At 39.4% G+C, this 17,317-nt stretch overlaps 1 protein-coding gene across 3 annotated transcripts in view; it reads left to right on the plus strand.

The window, feature by feature from the left end:
• TXNDC11 (thioredoxin domain containing 11) overlaps positions 1-9,285 on the plus strand; it is a 32,293-nt gene extending 23,008 nt beyond the window's left edge. For all 3 annotated transcript variants that reach the window (XM_069870604.1, XM_069870605.1, XM_069870606.1), the window contains 4 exons: positions 133-278; positions 908-1,017; positions 2,611-2,691; positions 8,065-9,285. In XM_069870604.1, coding sequence (XP_069726705.1) covers positions 133-278; positions 908-1,017; positions 2,611-2,691; positions 8,065-8,689 — 962 coding nt within the window. In that variant the 3' untranslated portion in view covers positions 8,690-9,285. The remainder of the gene's footprint in view (positions 1-132; positions 279-907; positions 1,018-2,610; positions 2,692-8,064) is intronic.
• Positions 9,286-17,317: the final 8,032 nt, after the last annotated feature.

Genomic DNA, 17,317 nt, shown 5'->3' on the forward strand with positions numbered 1-17,317 from the left:
AAATTAATAACAGAAAACCGGGTTTGAATTTGTATTTTCTCTAAAAGTTCCTCTGAATTCCAAAGTAAAACCTGCCAAAATCACATATTTGTGAAACTGGAATAACGTTGTTATATATCGATTTAATTTCAGAGACCTTCATAAAAAACTTCAGTGTTCTCTACAGTCCCTTGAAAAGGCATCTTGTAGATGACCCCTCAGTCCATTTTCATGAACAGCGTGTCATCACTGAAGTGACTACCAGTACCTTTCATGATACCGTGTTCTTGAGTGAAAAGGTACCTTGTACTGAAAGTGTTTCTTACAGATCCTTGCTCAGACTTTTGAGGGGGGGGGGTGTCTCTGGTTTTGGTTGTTTTTTTTTTAACATTGATGTGCTTTGCTTATTTGTAACATGAAAAAAGTTATTTTGTAACAGTTCAGAAGTTTTGTGGCTTGTTTTCTTTTGTTTTTAAAAGACAATTCAGAATAGTGTTATCTTAAGTAAATCTGCAGTAGATCATCTTCAAGTCTTAAAATAATGAAAGTCAGTGCAACTGACTTCCTGACAGGTTTGTGCCACAGTTGAAGGCTTATTGGGGTTTGGGTGGTTGTTTTGGGTTTTTTTTTGGGGGGGAGAGGTGTGATTTTTACCCTCTGTGTTTGAAATGAATCTAAACTACATAATCTAAATAATTCTATTAATTTTGCCTTTCTTTATGGAAAGAGAATTCCCTGAAGGTTTTTGTGTTAACTCATTAGACAGAGAGCATCAGTAAACAGATTATAATTAAGTGTATTAACATTAGGATATAGTTTCCTTGCACATTCTAAGGGTTCCAAATTTTAGATGTTGTGAAGTCTATTCCTCTTCTGCAGCCAATTAACTACAATAGATAGTCAAACTCTTCTCTGTTTTATTTTCCAGAATGTCTTGCTGATCTATTATGCGCAGTGGTGTGGATTCTGCGCTTCTCTTAACCACATTTTTATTCAACTTGCTCGGCTTTTGCCCCCAGATAATTTCACTGTGGCAAGGTAAAAAAAGATTCCAATTTCTACTCACTATAATAATGTAAGTTCATTGAGGTCATCAGCCTAGGAAACAATTACTTTTCTTTTCTCTTCTCTACAATCATGCAATAGAAGATAGGAATGTCATATGTTTAATTTTTCTTTGCATTATTTCGTTTTCCTCTGAATTAGATCGTTTTCAATCTCACTGCAGTAGTTATGCAGTTTAATTAAAATGAATTTTTAAATAGTGCAATTAACCTTGAAGTTTCCTAATTTCTGGATGTGAATCAGTTCTTGCCCCTCTCTCTGATAATTTGTAGCAAATAACTACCTCTTGTTAGACTGTACTTGAGATGGGTAAATTACACATTGTTGTGGGTTAACCCTGGAGGGCAGCTAAGCACCTCACAGTTGCTCGCTTACTTCATCCCTCCATCCTTAGGGACAGGGGACGAGGAAAGGAAGAATAAAACCAAGAAAACTTGGAGGTCAAGATAAAACAAAACAAATTGATTAATAAGTGAAGGATAAGTGAGAGAGAAGAAAGCAAAACAAGTGATGCAAAGGCAATCACTCACCACCTCCTATGGGCAGATCACTGCATGGATGGTTCCCAAGTTAAAAGGTGGCTAAGCCCCCTGAGCCCCCACTCTTTTCCCTCTCATTGCTGAGCATGATGTTATATGATATGGAATGGCTCGTTGGTTAGTTCAGGTCATCTGCCTGCTTGTGTCCCCACTCCCCAGTGTATCCTGTTTGGGGTAAAGTGTGAAACGTGGCCTTTGGGCTGTGGAAGTGCTGTTCAGCGATGACCAGAGCATTCCTGTGTTGCCAACGCTGTTGTCATCACAGATCTAATACATAGCACCAGAAATGCTACTTTGAAGAAAATAACCCCTGTCCCAGCCAAGCCCATTTCATAGATATATATTTTATATATATATACACACGTGTCTAATATGTATTTATACATTTTGTTTGGCATTTCCAGGGTTTTTAATGTTTCAACAGAACCTAAACATTCCTGTTCATGTATTTGATAATACACCAATACTTAAAATGTCTGTGCTGATTGTATCCTTATTGCATTCTACTGAACTTAGTCCAGGAGGCAGCATGTGATATATGTATGTTCCTTTCTACACAGAGCTTTAGAAAAAAACTGTGCCTTTTAAGAACTACTTTTGGGGAAAATATTCATAGACTTGTAGTTGAGGAACAAATTAATGAATAGAAAAAACCTCAGTCTCGCATTGAAACCATTAGGCAGGTCATTCTGTTTGAGAGAAGGAAGGTCTGTATATAATGAACATGTACATAATGAGCAACTGTGCTGTTTAATTGCTGAGCGAGAGCAGTAGGAATACTGTACATATTTTTCTAGCAAAAAACCCCTCCCACAGATATCTATGAAACTGAGATTCATCATCCCGAATATTGGTAATAAATTCTGCTGACTCACATACACAACATATTTTTGACATATCATGTTTAGATTTACTTTCGTAGATACTTGGATTTCCTTCTTCCCAATCCCTAGAATGGTGCTTTACAAGAAAATAGATTGTTTGTTCATCTGCCTGTTCCCTTCATCAGTGTGTCTTTTCTTTACAGAATTGATATCACTCGAAATGACCTTCCATGGGAATTTATGACAGACCATCTCCCAACCATTTTGTTTTTTCCTCATCAGAGGTAATGTAATTCTTTTCCTATGGATTTTTAATTTTCAATTTGCGAAGTTATAATAATTATCTGGTTACATGTCTTAGAGTAAAAAGCCAAACAGTAATTTATTTCCGTATATACATTCTTACTTTATGCATATTCTAATTAAAAAAACACCACCAGGAAAACAACACACCCTCCCCTGATGGACATGGATAACTGGCGGTATGCAGACAGTGAATGTTCTCTCCTAAGATCATTATTTAATTGTTTGTAAGTCTTTCTTCATGAACAGCAGCATTACTAACATTATTCTTCAGTTAATTTTCCTTATTATTTGGTTGTATTTAACATTATTATTTTGTTATGGTCCAAATAAATGAAGGAGTGACTACAGGATGGGGAAAAGAGGGAGAAGTGATGTAGATGGTGGTGCAGTATAGATCTAGGACAACTTGTATCTAGTCGCTTCTAGCTGGATAAACTAAGAGAGATCTCAAAGAAGATTACAATGAATTCTTGTAGTAAAATGCCAGGATTTGCTTGCTGTGTTTTTCATGAAGAAAAATTAAAAAATAAGCATAGATGGAGAGTAAGTAATCCAGCCCAAGCTTAGTTTCATATAAGAAAAGAAAAACTAATCATCCTGACATTACAGAGAGAAAGTGGATTGTTGCACGTTCTTAAAGTTAAAAAAATTGTCTTAAAAAAAAATTGAGAATCTGAGTGCTGAAGGAAGGCTTATGCATTCTTTGGAAATATTACTGTGTATTTTTATTTCTCCCTTGCTCCTTTGTGGTAGAATGAATGTAATATAATCGGAACACAAAAAAACCCAAACAACTGTTATGAATGTTATGATCAAGTAGAAAGAGAATAGGGGATGGAGTGAAAAAAAAGGTAGTTGAAGAAGCAGAAGTATGACACAGTAAGAAAATGTACTTGAAAACATTCTCAAAATTGCTTGGAACTTACCGGAAGATTGTCATATTGCATGACTAGAAAAACTGGAAAACCTATTGCAAATACTGTGGGGAGTTTATTGAGCTGTTCTACTGCAGTGTTCCTTCAACATAAGATTTATTTGAAATTTATTTTTTTGGCTACTAATATTTCAAATGGTGTGATACAGGCTTCGAGTGAGAGCCATGCTTGAAAGTAATTTCATGTAAAAATGTCATGTGTAAACCTAACACGGTGGTTATTAAAATATGTTTTTTCTTTCTTAAAACAACACTTACTACTTCACTCTTGTGTATATTGCCAAAATATTTTGGTTTTCATTCTTACTTGGTAACAAGTGCTGTACTTCTCACAGGAGAAAAATCGCAGCAAATGTGTTGGCATTCTAGAAACTTTGTGTTATTTCTTTAAAGGAGAAAACAAATGAAGCTTCAGTAGCAGTTTTAATGCCTACAAAGGAAAATATCCAAAGGAGATGAGTGGTAAAACAAGGTGTATGTGCTGTTGAAGTGAAACTATATACAGCAAGCAGGACCTCTGAGAAAGAGCCAAGAAGTAAGAGCATAGGACAGGGAAGTGTAGTTTCAAGGATATGGCTAGGATTGAGAATAATCCTAGAATGAGCTGGAAGCATGAATTGATTCATGCAGATGAAGACAAGACAAAGGAGAGTTGGGTAGAGAAAGGCGCAAAGGGTGGGTCAGGAAAAAACAGGAACTCTAAAATTAGGGATGTAAAAGGAGAGTACAGTTAGGACTGGGACGGGACCTAGACTGGCATACAAGGGTCCTGAATCCTACTCTTCCTCTGCAGCAGGGAAAAATTCTGAAATCCAGTGTCAAACCTGTGAGTCATTTCTGCTTTGTACCAGTACACGCAGTGCAAGTGCATCCAGCTGAGGAATAAAGAGACGTTAGATGCAAGAGAGCCACATGCTTTCAAAAGTACTTGATTTATCTTTTCAGGTGTTTTTGGTGTTACATGTATGCCCTGTGCTTTAGAAATGATTGACCTTGGGTTTTGTTTGTCTTTTAAAGAAGATTAAGTATTAATCTTACACAATTAGTTTTTATAGAAAGGAAGTGAAAACAAGCACTATAATAAATCCCTGCCTCTTTGCAATGTAAAATAAAAATGTTGATTTACACCCTTCTCCCTCAAGAACTCTTATAATCAGCAAATGATAATTCAGACTGTTGATACTTTGCAGTGTTTCCTACCACAAAATCTTTAAACCCGTGCCTTAAGCTTTGCAATTCTAAATTAATGTTTTAATTCAGTACAGAAATAGTTTCATTTGTATCAGTTCTGAGTCATCCCAACTTCCAAGTCATCATCTTCCGTACTTTGTGCAGTAAGCCTTGCACACATCAGGCTCCCTCTGCTGTACTGCTCCAGCTCAGTTCCAGCCCTTCTCTGTTCTGTTAACTGAGCAGGAGCTCAGCTGGAGTAAGTCAAGGTGTGTACCCAGCTATATAAAGGCACTGTTACCTTCATCCGCTACATGGCGAGAGCTGCAGTCTTCAGTGCCAATAACCGAGCCCAGTTACCTGTCAAGTTCTGTTTCCACTGGGTCTCAGCTTTGCACATTTTCCAGCATGCAGACTCTTATCCCTCATTTGCACAGTCCATTAGTTCTGGCTGGCTGGAGCGGCTGCAAGCAGGGGACCTGCTGGTTTAAAGATGAGTAGTCTCGGTTTGGATTGAGATGAGCCACGTGCGTTTCATCAAGTGCTGTTGACAACTCGGGCAACGAGCAGGAGTAGCACTGTGCTGCTGTATCTTGTCCCTCACGTTAAACGGCATAAGCTGAAGGTCTGCTAGACCTAAGTATATTAAAAACCACTGGAATGCTAATGTGATTAGTCTTAGGGCTGGAAAACTAATGGTAGAAACTGATTTCCAAATAGTGCTGTGAATACAGTTGTAAGACTGTATTCAGTAAGACCACTTTCTAGTTAATGACCCCCACATACTATTCAGAAACTTGAGTCAAGTGACTTGCCCTCCAACATTTGAACAAGCATCTAATTTGCAGAACCATCCATTCTAGGGGACAGAGTGAGGGTCATTTATAACATGGTGAAAAGGTTTGTCCTGAAATATTTTGAAGCATAGTCAAGCAAGCTTTAGAACAGTAAACCAATTTGTGGTAAGTGAAGCTTCCTCTAATGCTTGCCATCTTCCCTGTGTTACTACGAAGTCCGGTGTTCCCTGTTTCTTAGGTGCTCATTTTGCTTTGGTTGGTTTTCCAAAGCAGCTCTAGACTGTCTCTGAAGTGACAGACTTTATAATTTTAGTAAGACTGGGTTTGTAATGTTCCAATTTGTTTTATAAAGGTACCTTGCCTATCGGCATTGTTTTCTTTTCTGCTTTTCCTTTCCAGTGTATTTTATATTTTGCTGCATCTAGGTAATCAAGAAAATTAGTTTTTGATAGTATTTTTATTATCAGTAGCACTACCAGAGTAGTCGTATACTGGTTTTGAATATAAAGGTGTTTGATACTTAGACTTTCCTGTGCAGATCCTTATGCATTTGCCTTCTGAGACTATTTTTGCAAATTAACACTGTTCTCTATTTATTTCCACCACATGCTGTTAATATTTTGTTTTGCTTTGTTTTAAATAGCCTTTTAGCTTTTCTGATACATACTGTGCTTTTCATCCATAAGAGTGGATGATGACATAGAAAAATATTGCCACTGTATAATGAGTCAATTATGTCTTGGTGCAGACTATTTTTTGCCTAAATCATGTCATGATTCATTAAACTTGGATGTGAGCTGATTGTCAGCTGAGAAACTGCTGATGGTAATTATAAGAGTAACTTGGTTGATCACCAGAAGTCTGCAAGGGAAGAAAAGTCATGTCACTTATGCTTCCAGAAATAGTTTGATTTTGATGAACAGGAGCCTCATCTGGCTGAAGTTCTTCAATTATTGATAAAATATTGTATCTGTCTTCTACCTGAAAGTAGTTCTCAGTAAATTAAACTAGCATGTGTTTATACCCCATGTGCTACTGAGTTGGATTTCACAGAAAGCATTTTTGAGACAACTGTAGTTGGTAACAGAGTAACTCCCCTGTTCCAGATGTGCAGTGTAAGGAATTTCAAAACATACTGTCACACATGTGGGGACATTGGAGTTGTCCACAGTGTGTTGTACAGCAGTGGTAAATTTTGAGGCTTTAGGCATTATACTTGAATCTGGCTTTCTTGCGTTGGAATATTTTTTGTTCAGGTTTATCCTTTCTCTTACTTGGGTAATTAACTCATGTCTGAATGTATGCTTCATACCATTAATCTGGTTATGAATTTGGCAACTAGACAATGCTTTTCTTCTCTGTTTTGACGGCTCCCTAACGAAAGAGAGAATATGCTTCTGACTGGCACAGGCTAAAGATCATACAAGGTGATTACCTATTAGCTTCCTTCCCCGTTAAACATACTGAAGTTAGCAGTAGCTCTATTGCAGTGCTCAGGAGTTACGTTATATTATCTGCATGTCATACTGGAACTGATTCAGAAAGAGAAGGTTAAGAGTTTCTGTCTAGTCCTCCGAGGAAAGTTTAGCCTCCTATGTTTTGTGGTAGGAATACACACATGGTCCAAAAAAAGGGTAATAATTCTATCATTTGACACAGCTGGAGGTTATGGGTGTGTCTCAGTGGTTAGTAGTCATCTTGAGGAGGAAGTTGAATACTTGCCCTGGTCTTAAAGAAGCTTGAACTGTTTTGTCAGGTTCAGAGTAACAGCTTATGCTGCTGCAGAATGCAATGGGCCTACTTATTCCTACACTGAGTGGTATTCACAGCTGTGTAATGTGCTTCAGAAATTTGGTTTTCTTCCTTGATCACCTCAGTAGCAAAAAGACAGAGTAGTAAGGGAAACAAGTCAAAAAGATAGGGGTTTGACAGCAAAACAGCCTTTCTGATGTTGGAACACATTAAGCTACTTCTTCCAGGATAACATATATAGGCTCAAAATAGTCATTTCCGATTAGGTAGCTTTATACAGCTGGACTTAATATCTAACAGTGTATGTAGAATTAGGAACACTTACATAACTCTCCTTCAGCTTATTAACAGATGCTAATATCAGTATGCTTCAAGCTTATAACCAGGACACTTTTTTAAAGTGTAAAATTTGTTTCCTGAAATCTGTCAGAAAATTTTGCTCTAAGACAAATACCAATCCAGTGCAGAGATGCTTACAGCACCAAGACTGGAACACAGGTTAAAGGGTTCATTAAGAAAACTACAGTGTCTTCCATCTTAATTATATAAGTTCAGGTTTCTCTTGGCACCTATATTAACCATTCTTGGAAAAAAAAAAATCAAAAACAAGGTATCAAGAGGGAGTTGAACAGCAGATACTTAATTATCATTGTTGACCTATCTGAATGTTTTAATATTAACTTGTTATGTCTTTCTAGGAAGGAACAAAGTGTGAAGTTCCCTGAAGACTTTTCAGTTAACCTTCCTAATCTCCTTAAATTTATTTTACGTCACTCAAGTCTGTCCTCATCTGAGCCCTGTACCAAAGAATGCCTCCATAAAGAGATGGTTCTACAGCAAGGACACATCTCCCACTTAGAGAAAGAAATTCAGAAGTTAAGATCGGAAATCAGTGCCCTTCATCAGGCCCATGACCAACTTGAAGCACAGCTTTCTGAAGCTAGGAGCGAGGAACGTAGACTACAACAGCAAAAACACACACTGGAAAAGCAGCACAGGAGTCTGCAGCTCCACAGCGATCAGTTGCAGGCCACTTATGACCGGAAAAATCAAGAATTACTAGAAATGGCTGAAAAGCTTCAACAATTAGCTGATGCATCAGAAAACCTCCTTAAGGAGAATACTTTACTGAGAATCCTGGTGGCAGCAAGGGAAGGAAAGCTACAGAGCAAAGATGAAAGTAAAGAATCCCTTCAGTCAGAGCAAACATTTTCTGAAGATAATGATATATCAGGTTCAGCAGCTACTGCCCCGTTAGAGGAAAAAAGGATTGATATTGATACTGTAGAGACAGAGCACACTAGTGGAAACAGGACAGAATGAGTGCTCACACAAATGCAAATGATGCAGTATTGGGTAGGTATTTATGCAAATTTTATTGAAATTCATTGTAAATAAAAGACTTTCCCCATATGATCTAGAAAAAGAAAAATCAAATGGAATATTTTTGTATACTTGAACAACTTATGAGATACCCACATCTAAAGAGAAGAGGAGAACGGAAAACACTTTCTGCACTTTACTCTTGCACTAACTTGCAAACACCTATCCATTTAAATTGAAGATGCTGACTTTTAGGGGCAGCGGTGTGAAGCAACTCTGACTGAGAACCAGTTATTTTTCACTGGCTTTCTCTTACAGCTGCTAGAAGAGAAATTAAACATGATTTATACTTTTCCATAATATCTGAAGTTTGCCCTTTACACTGCATTATCTTTGCTGAATTAAAATAGAGGTACTTCATCTGTGTTAATCAGTAAACTTGAATGGACAAAGTCATCTAGCTACAACTATTCTGTTCTAGAACTTCAGCACTTTGTATCACTTTTGTATACCAGCTACCTGACTGTGTTGAAACCTGCAAGAGCCATTTGTGAACTGTTCTTTACTGAAAACTAAAGAAAGTCTTACTGAATTAATCCTTTTCTCCTCAGTTTTTAAGGTCTAGAATACAGCAGTTTAAGGCTGTACATGCAAGTCTCATGAGACTCTTAAGACAGGACATGTGCTAGGTAAGAAAAGCCCTCTATCAGCTGCACCCTTTATTGTACTTGAGGCAACAGCAGGAGCTTTTTGCTACCAACAGCATTAATTTTGCTTCAAATTATAAGAAAAAAAAAAAAGCACAAATGTAGCACTAAAAACGCAAGTCAGCATCTGACTGTAGAAGAACGGGACAGGACTCTGTCTAGACCAGCATTATCTTTGTTGAAAATAGTTAGATTTCAATTGAGCTTCTCAGCCTGTGTTCCATACACACAGGTGCAAGAAGTTTAATGCTTCCTGTAGAGCTGAAGACCTTTGGACTTCATATTTGTATTTACAGCTATTTACAGTAGCTTTTTTTCCTCCTTGGCAATTAAGTAGTTTGAAATTTTATATTTTTGTATAAATTCATAGGAAACAGTAGCCTTAAAGATTATGTGCCTGCCCTAGGAGTTTTGGAATACATAAGCTGCCATTGGTGGCTCAGTGTTCTTCCTTCTCCCCTTTCTGCCCTCTGTCCTCCCCCTAAACCTTTGAGGTTCAGAACTCCCTACTTAACACATCTTATAGTTCTTAAGGCTGAACTGTAGCAGAGAGCAAGAAACAGAACGGACATCCTTATTTAGGAGGACTTTACCTTACTAACTAAAAACTTTTACAAAGGGACCGGCAGTCTTCCTTTGCCATATCAACATTTGTTTTAGCAGGAAACACTGAAACTTATTTTGTAGTAGTACAGTTAAATCAAGAGTTATCTACAAGAGACATGAACTCAATTCTATAGTTGACTGTAGACTGAAATGCCTTTTTACAACAGGCTGTTAACATATGCCCTAACCACTACGTACACAAACAGGGGTTCTAGGAAGAATGCACATGACTTGCACTTATGCCAGGTCTAATAAGTAACCACTTCTGCAGTTTTAGCATGCAGACCTACAGAAGAGGTAAAAAGCCTGCTCGACTGCCATTTAAAACTCCTGGAAACCTTCTGGACCATCCCTGACAGTTCAGTATCCATCATTAGTTCCCAGGTTGGAATCCATCAAAGTGGCAGTTTCCTTGCAGCAGCTACATAGAGAAATGCGTTCTAGCAGCCAGAAGCTTAACCTACCTAGCTGCAACTAAAGGAAATAATTTCTTTTTGGGTAGCTCCTGTGTTTCCTCCCTCAACATGTTACTGAAAGCTCATACCACCTTCTCAAAAAAGGTACTCTGCATCTGTCCAAGTAACTGTTAAGAATAGGAGTTCTGACTTCACGGCCCTACACTCAAGTTAGTGGCAGAAGCAAGCGTTGAATGCAGATGTGGTTTTGAAGGTCTGGAACGCCATCTACAGTTGCAGTTCAGGAGTCCCCTTTTGTTACCTACAGTTGCATCATATGCTCATATGCTGTGGAACACAAAGCAAAAAGCTTCTGGCAGCCTATTTACAGTTCACAGTTGTAAAGTAGTTCACATTACAGTAGTAGTTCCATCAAAATAGGCTCAGATAAACATTCAAGTAACAAAACCCCACTTATAGTATCTTCACACCAGTATGTGCCTGTGTCCATTGCCAGCAATGGAGGTTACGCCAGGTGAGTCTTCTCCTGTCACAGAGGAATTAGGGTACACAGTTGATGCAAAGTGCAACTTCTCAGTGCATGCAGTTGCAAACAAAGCTTATTTAATCCTCATCCAGGTGTTTTCTGATGAGTACTGTTCATGTGACCAGGTTCTTCACAGTAGAGATTCTTCTGCTGATTACACACATCGTAAGGATAGCCTTGTTCCAAGTTAGCTATGTACTTCTGTGCCATTTGCAGTTAGCTTAGCTTTCCTCTCTACACAAGGTCCTCTAGCAGAATACTGCACCAGAAGAAAGGGCTCTTTGGTTTCTCCTTCACCCACAATGCTTTCCTCATCTTCGGACTGGCTGATCCTCTGCAGACGCAGGTAACACCAGCAGCCCAGTATCAAGGCACCAAGAGCTGCAATAGCAATCAAAATCACAATAACAGTCACCACACCAGTGGTGGGGCTATGATCCATAGACATGGTCGATGTTTCAGATTGTCTGACTTCTTTTAGGAGATTCTTCTTTCCTCGCTGTTAGGCTTGCTGCATCTTCAGTCTCCTGTGGTGGAAAAAATGAAGTGGAAAAAGGAACACTTAATGAAGTTACCATATTGAGCAATGTTACATTAACGGTTGGTATCCTTCACAACAGCACATGACCCTCTAGCATTCAGTGCTTTGAGCTTCTCACACTCCTACAGTTCTTACTCATTTTAAGCTGTTTCTTCAAACTACTTTTGGAAATTAGGTTTCTACATCAAAACTAAAGCAAATGAAGCAAAACTTATTTCAACTGTTGACATGCTTGTCAGGATAGCACATGGTCAGCCTGCTAAGAAGTAACCATTTCTGCTGGGAGACAAAGGATGAGACAAGACACAGATATCTAAGAAGTTACATGGTTTTCTGGAGGTAGATTTAAGACTATTTAATACAAATGCTAAATCATGGGTGCACTCTCAAACCCATGAGAAGGGAGGAATTCAGCTTTAGTTTTCCTAAAGGAATCCTACAGAAACGGAAGTCCGGCCCTTTTAAAAATTTAATTTGAAAACATCTTTACATACTAAGAGTTCCAGGGTAATCGCAAAGTTAATTGCAATGCTAATACAGTGCTGTAAGTCCATTTGTAACACTGGTCTGTTTATAAGGGTTGACTACATGGCAATTAATTGGTTATTCATTGAACTGATCAAGTCAGCTGTTCCTTTATACACATTTTTTCCATAAGAAGCAGGTAGAGCTATATTTATTGAAGATGAACAAAAAGGGGAAGATCATTATTTTAAGCTCCTGCTCTTGGTGACTTCCAAACCACAAGAGGAAGGTAGTGTGTTAGGACTGTGTCTGATATGGGAACAGAACCAGCAGGCAGGAAAATGGGAGAGAGGAGAAAAGAGGCTTCTCCTTTCTAGAAAACACTCTTCCTCACTGTCCTTGTTGCAGTCAGCTGCAACAGCAGCATCTTCATACAAACCCCTCAGGAGAAGTCAGTCTTAATCAACCTTGAGCCAGTATTACTAGGTTATTTTGAGTGTTACCCACTGCACTCAGATTCTCACCAGCATTTCAGCAAGGACACATCCACTAAAGAGAACTTCAGCACGTGTCATTAGGGTCGAGTGTCACATAACTAACTTGCACACACACCGGCTACATTTCCAGTTCTGTAAACTACAGCAACCAATAGCTTGTAACGTACCTGACACAGCCAGTCAAGTCCTGCAGACCTAATTTTACGCAGCCGAGGAAAACAGACCTAAACTAACCACACCACACACCCTTAGCAGGGTTATGTGCCCAGTGCAGCTGGAGAAGTGTATAATTTATGTCACCATCATCTTGGTTCTGCAATGCTTATTCAACACAGGATGATCAGCTGAGGGTGATTAAGAATGACTTTCACGCCCTTCATTTTCTCAGGGCATGTCTGAACTGCAGCGCTGCTTGCTCTAGCCACAACAGTACAGCATCAGCATAAAAGATAGTTTACCTTGCTTCTCATGCAGGCACTGCAGGCCCACATTAAGTCCTCTAGCAGCTTGCATGATTTGTAGCAGCAATGACAACCTACCAGCACAGTTTCTCTACAGCAGTTTGGTGCAGCACATAACCTCACCTTAAGTCTGAATGGTTACTGTCACCTAGAAAATAGCTCTTAATACTGGAAGCTCACATTGCAAATGCTACCCCTCTGCCAGGCTTCAAGTGAGCAGACAGCACCAGCTCTATAAGGTACAAAACTTTGCACATCACTGTCCTCTATCACCAGGATACAAGCTGGTTTTAGACATCAGCATAACAGCTAGCAAGGCACAGACCTTCACAAGCAGTCTTGAGAAAGAAGTTTGAAAGCAAGAGCTAGATGTTAGACCCAGGTCACAAAGGACCTACATCTATCTTTATTGCAAGTTATATTTCTCCCTCCCCTTTTATAACAGCTGCAGACTTCAATGGTCTCAGTTTGACTTGGAAAAATGTCTCTTAAGTTCTTATTTAAGGGAGAAATTACTTTAAGGGTGCAGACCTGTCTTGAGACAAGGCTTTCTCTTATCAAGTGAGACACTGGGCTTTTGCCATTCCTGTTTCTTTTAGGATCCTGAGAAGTACAGCTGCACCAGGAAGTCCACTGTTTGGGAAAGCGCATCTTCTGAACAAAGCACGCATAGGAGCAGTTCAGAGGAGTTGAGAGGTAGGCATTTATGCTGTCCTTATGAGAAGGCCTGCAAAGTACTCCTGAATTCTTACTGTGCTTGGACACTTGTGTTTAAAACTCACAGCTTCATAAAACTGCTACTCCTTGCTTGAAGTTGTGAGGTAATTTAACCCCTACTTACACCTTTCTGGAAAATCCTGATGTTAAAATACGTGAAGATCAGATCAGAGTCTCCATCAGTGTTATTTCTCAGCAGGCACTGGGAAGAACCTTGCAGGGCCACATGCACTCAGTGAGTGGGCGACTTCAGTCACTGGCAACGCGCACTCAGCTGATTCTTCTAAAATATATGAAGCTCTGTAGCAGACACCAGTCATGAGCTAAGTGGAGAGCTTCAAGGTGCAGAGCAGGCCAGGAAGAGCATGTGGATTACTTGGGTATGACAGCTCTGTTTCTTTGTCCTCCTCTGCTCTAACCAGTCAGCTTAGTCATGACACCTCCTTCTAGAATAAATTCACAAGAATCCTTGATAAAGGGACAGATTTAACAACTGGGCAGCTTTTCTTGTAGAAGTCTTGCTCTTAACTTTACAGGCAGTGAAAAATATCAGACTCATCCTTCCAGTGTAAGGTGTCTGTCATATTTATAATCACCAACTAACTAGAACTCTTTAAGACAACCGAGATGTTAACAGTAGTAGATGTAAACAGGACAGAAAGTTGCAGGGCCTGTCCCTGAGGCAGGATGTTTGTTATGCATGAATGTGCACCCTGTTTACAGTACAAAGATACTGCCAGCTGGGTCAGGCTCTTCTGTGTCTCAGATGATTTTGCTTTGATACAGGAAGGTAGAAAGTATTAGAGATTGAGAACTAGGACCTTCAAAAAGCACAAGACTGATTTACCCTTAATAAAGAATTTCCAGTCCAAATTTGAGTGCAAAACAGCAACTTACAGATTCCTCTTAAGATCTTTCTTGGCTAAATCCCTTAATTTTTACCTTTAAAATATAGAATGTTTATTTTATTAAAAATGCAAAGGATCTGTATCAGTTTAAACTCTGGGGCAGAAAATAGTCCGACTTCCTCTGGATGAACTGCTCAGTAATTCCCTTTCTGTAGGCACACAGAGTGTACAAGTCCTTCATCCTGCAGGCACAACCTCTTCCTACTCAAAGCGTCAGGAGCTAGCACCCCATGCAATTCCAGTGTGAAGCATCTGTATGCATTTACAATGGCCCAAGCAGCTAGTTTATGGTGAGTGATAGTAACTGGAGTGGTGGCACTGATACTTTAATAGCTTTGGGTAGTTTTGTTTCAGACACCTGCAGTGTTGCTGCTCGGTCATGCTGCTGTTTTTCAGGCTTGAGGTCACTGTATGCCTAGAGCTAAAGTTCTGCTGCGGCCTTAGTTCCATCCTCAGCATGGTACACTTGCTTGTTGTAACTGTACTAAGAACTACCAGAGAGGCCTTTGGGTTTTGTGTTGTTTCCTAGATGCAGAACTCCAGCATCACTACTATTTCCACCAGCAACTGACTGAAATCAGGATTAATCTGTCTTCCAAGTCCACTTCTTGATGGGAGAAATTACAACGAGCTTCAGACTTGCTTTTTCACTTAAATCATACCCAGGCTAGAAAACAAAAGCATACTAGGAGCAGCACTGACTTCATTTATCATTTTTACTGTAAGACATTAAAAGCTGTAAATTCCTGACCTTCAAAAGGATTGCTAACACCATCCATATATACTTGGTGGCACTTCTAGTGCTATATCCCTTCCCACCACACTTGCTATCAAAGCAAGCATCTAAGCATATTTACTTATTAGCAAGATTAGTCAGACTCACTGGAACTGCAAATAGCCCATCTCAGTTCATACAGCAGTCAAGCAGTGAAAACATCAGCTATGAACCATTTTTCCATAAATAACTGTTTCCTTTCTTTTTTACCTAATACCAGCTTTTACTCAGGACTTCATTTGTGAAGTTTTATTATCCAATTCAGAAGCTGTAAGTAAAGCACAAACAGAAAGGCAGTTTAAATTGCAGAAGGCTGCTAGGGGATAAATTTAATGCAAGGCTGGCATTAGTTTCTAAACCAAGTTTTTCATGATTATTGGCATTGTGCTGTGAAGTTTGCTATTGTTAATGCCTGCAAGCATGCTCCTGAAAAGAAACACTGCCTACCATAGAAGCCAAAGCTACAGAAACAGGCTTCAAAATCAAATCTACTGTAGTTCACCCAAAGATACTAAAGTCTTCAAGCAGTTATGATTAACAGGCAAGTATTAAGTCTTTGGCTTTGTGGGTTTAAGGACAAAGGGGAAGGCGGGAGGTACACTTTCTATTGCAGTATTTCACCAGAAGTAAGCTGGATGGGCCTGTGCAAAGAAAATTAGAGTAAGACTTTCAGAGTGACCTTCAGCATAAAAATAATAATAAAAAAAATTAGTAATAACTACTTACTTTAAAAGCCTGCACGTTAAGACTTCTAAGTGACAAAGTAACAGCAGCTTGCACTACATGCTACTAATTGTGAAAAATGCCTTTTCCTGTACGTGCCAGTAAGAAAACTTTTGGGGAATGCTGCATACTCATCACGAAGGCATTATTCCCAATGGAAGATGAGGGGAAAACCCCCTGGGGAAATCAGAGTTGTAATTCTACCACTGGCACACAAATGTGTAGAGCACCCAGGCTACCCTGCCAGAGAGATTTAGGCCTCTATGATACAGGATTGCTCAGGTTTCACTACTTCAAAAAAAGTGGGATCACTGTTATTCTTAATTAACTCCAGCTAATGCCTCTTTCTGACACGGAGAAGTTACCTTGCACAAATCGGGGCTTGGCCAGAAGCTATTTTAGAAGCAGGGAGCTGCTTAGTAGAAGCCTTCAATGCAAATCATCTCCTCCCAACCCTTATTATACTCATGATGAGGAATAAAAGACCAAGGAAGACAGCTAAAAAGGGCTTTTCTGTGGCTAATTAGTTAAGGACAGTCTTCCAACAACTTAGCATGCAAGCAACTGTTAGAAACACTAGCAGGAAAACTGATACTTGGCAGCACTGACTGGAACAGAAGTTAGTTTCCACATTAGGTATAGTAGTGCCTTACACTTAATGAAGAATCACTTTTAAGGCGCTTCACCAACCTAAACCACACAGAAGCTAATATTTTACAGAAGGGAGTAAGATGGAGAGAGGAGAGCAGCAGAATAGGAATTTTCCAAGGCACAAAGACAGAATTTCAAAAGCAGGCAGACTTTCTAAGTAGCACAGAAATTGTAATAGGTTTACACCGTAACTACCTGTCTGGCAAGTCCATCAGTTTATGCAGAACCAGAAACAGGTTTCTGGCATTAAGACTGTATTTGCTTCAGAGGCAAACACACAGCTGGCAAAGCATCCGTCACACTCTAGATTTATATTTGCCAGCATCACATTCCCGTGGAACTCTACTGACAGGTCTGTCCCGATAAGATAACAGCGTCACTTCTTATTTTATCACGAGTTATCAGAAGCAATACGCTGCGTGTATCCTGTGGCACAGCCTAGTTCTCCTTGTATTACAAAAATTACCGAGATGGCAACGTTAAGTCGGCCAATAATTTTTTTTTTCTATTTACACGTTGAAGAGAGTTCACCAAGCGTGTGGTGTGGGGTTTTGGAAGGCTTTGTTTCACAGCAGCTGGGTCCCCACAGCCGAACGGCGTCTGGGGGCAGCTCGAGCCCCGGCCCCGAGGGTCTG

This window comes from Phaenicophaeus curvirostris, chromosome 16 (assembly GCF_032191515.1).
Source record: "Phaenicophaeus curvirostris isolate KB17595 chromosome 16, BPBGC_Pcur_1.0, whole genome shotgun sequence".
Taxonomy (NCBI): domain Eukaryota; kingdom Metazoa; phylum Chordata; class Aves; order Cuculiformes; family Cuculidae; genus Phaenicophaeus; species Phaenicophaeus curvirostris.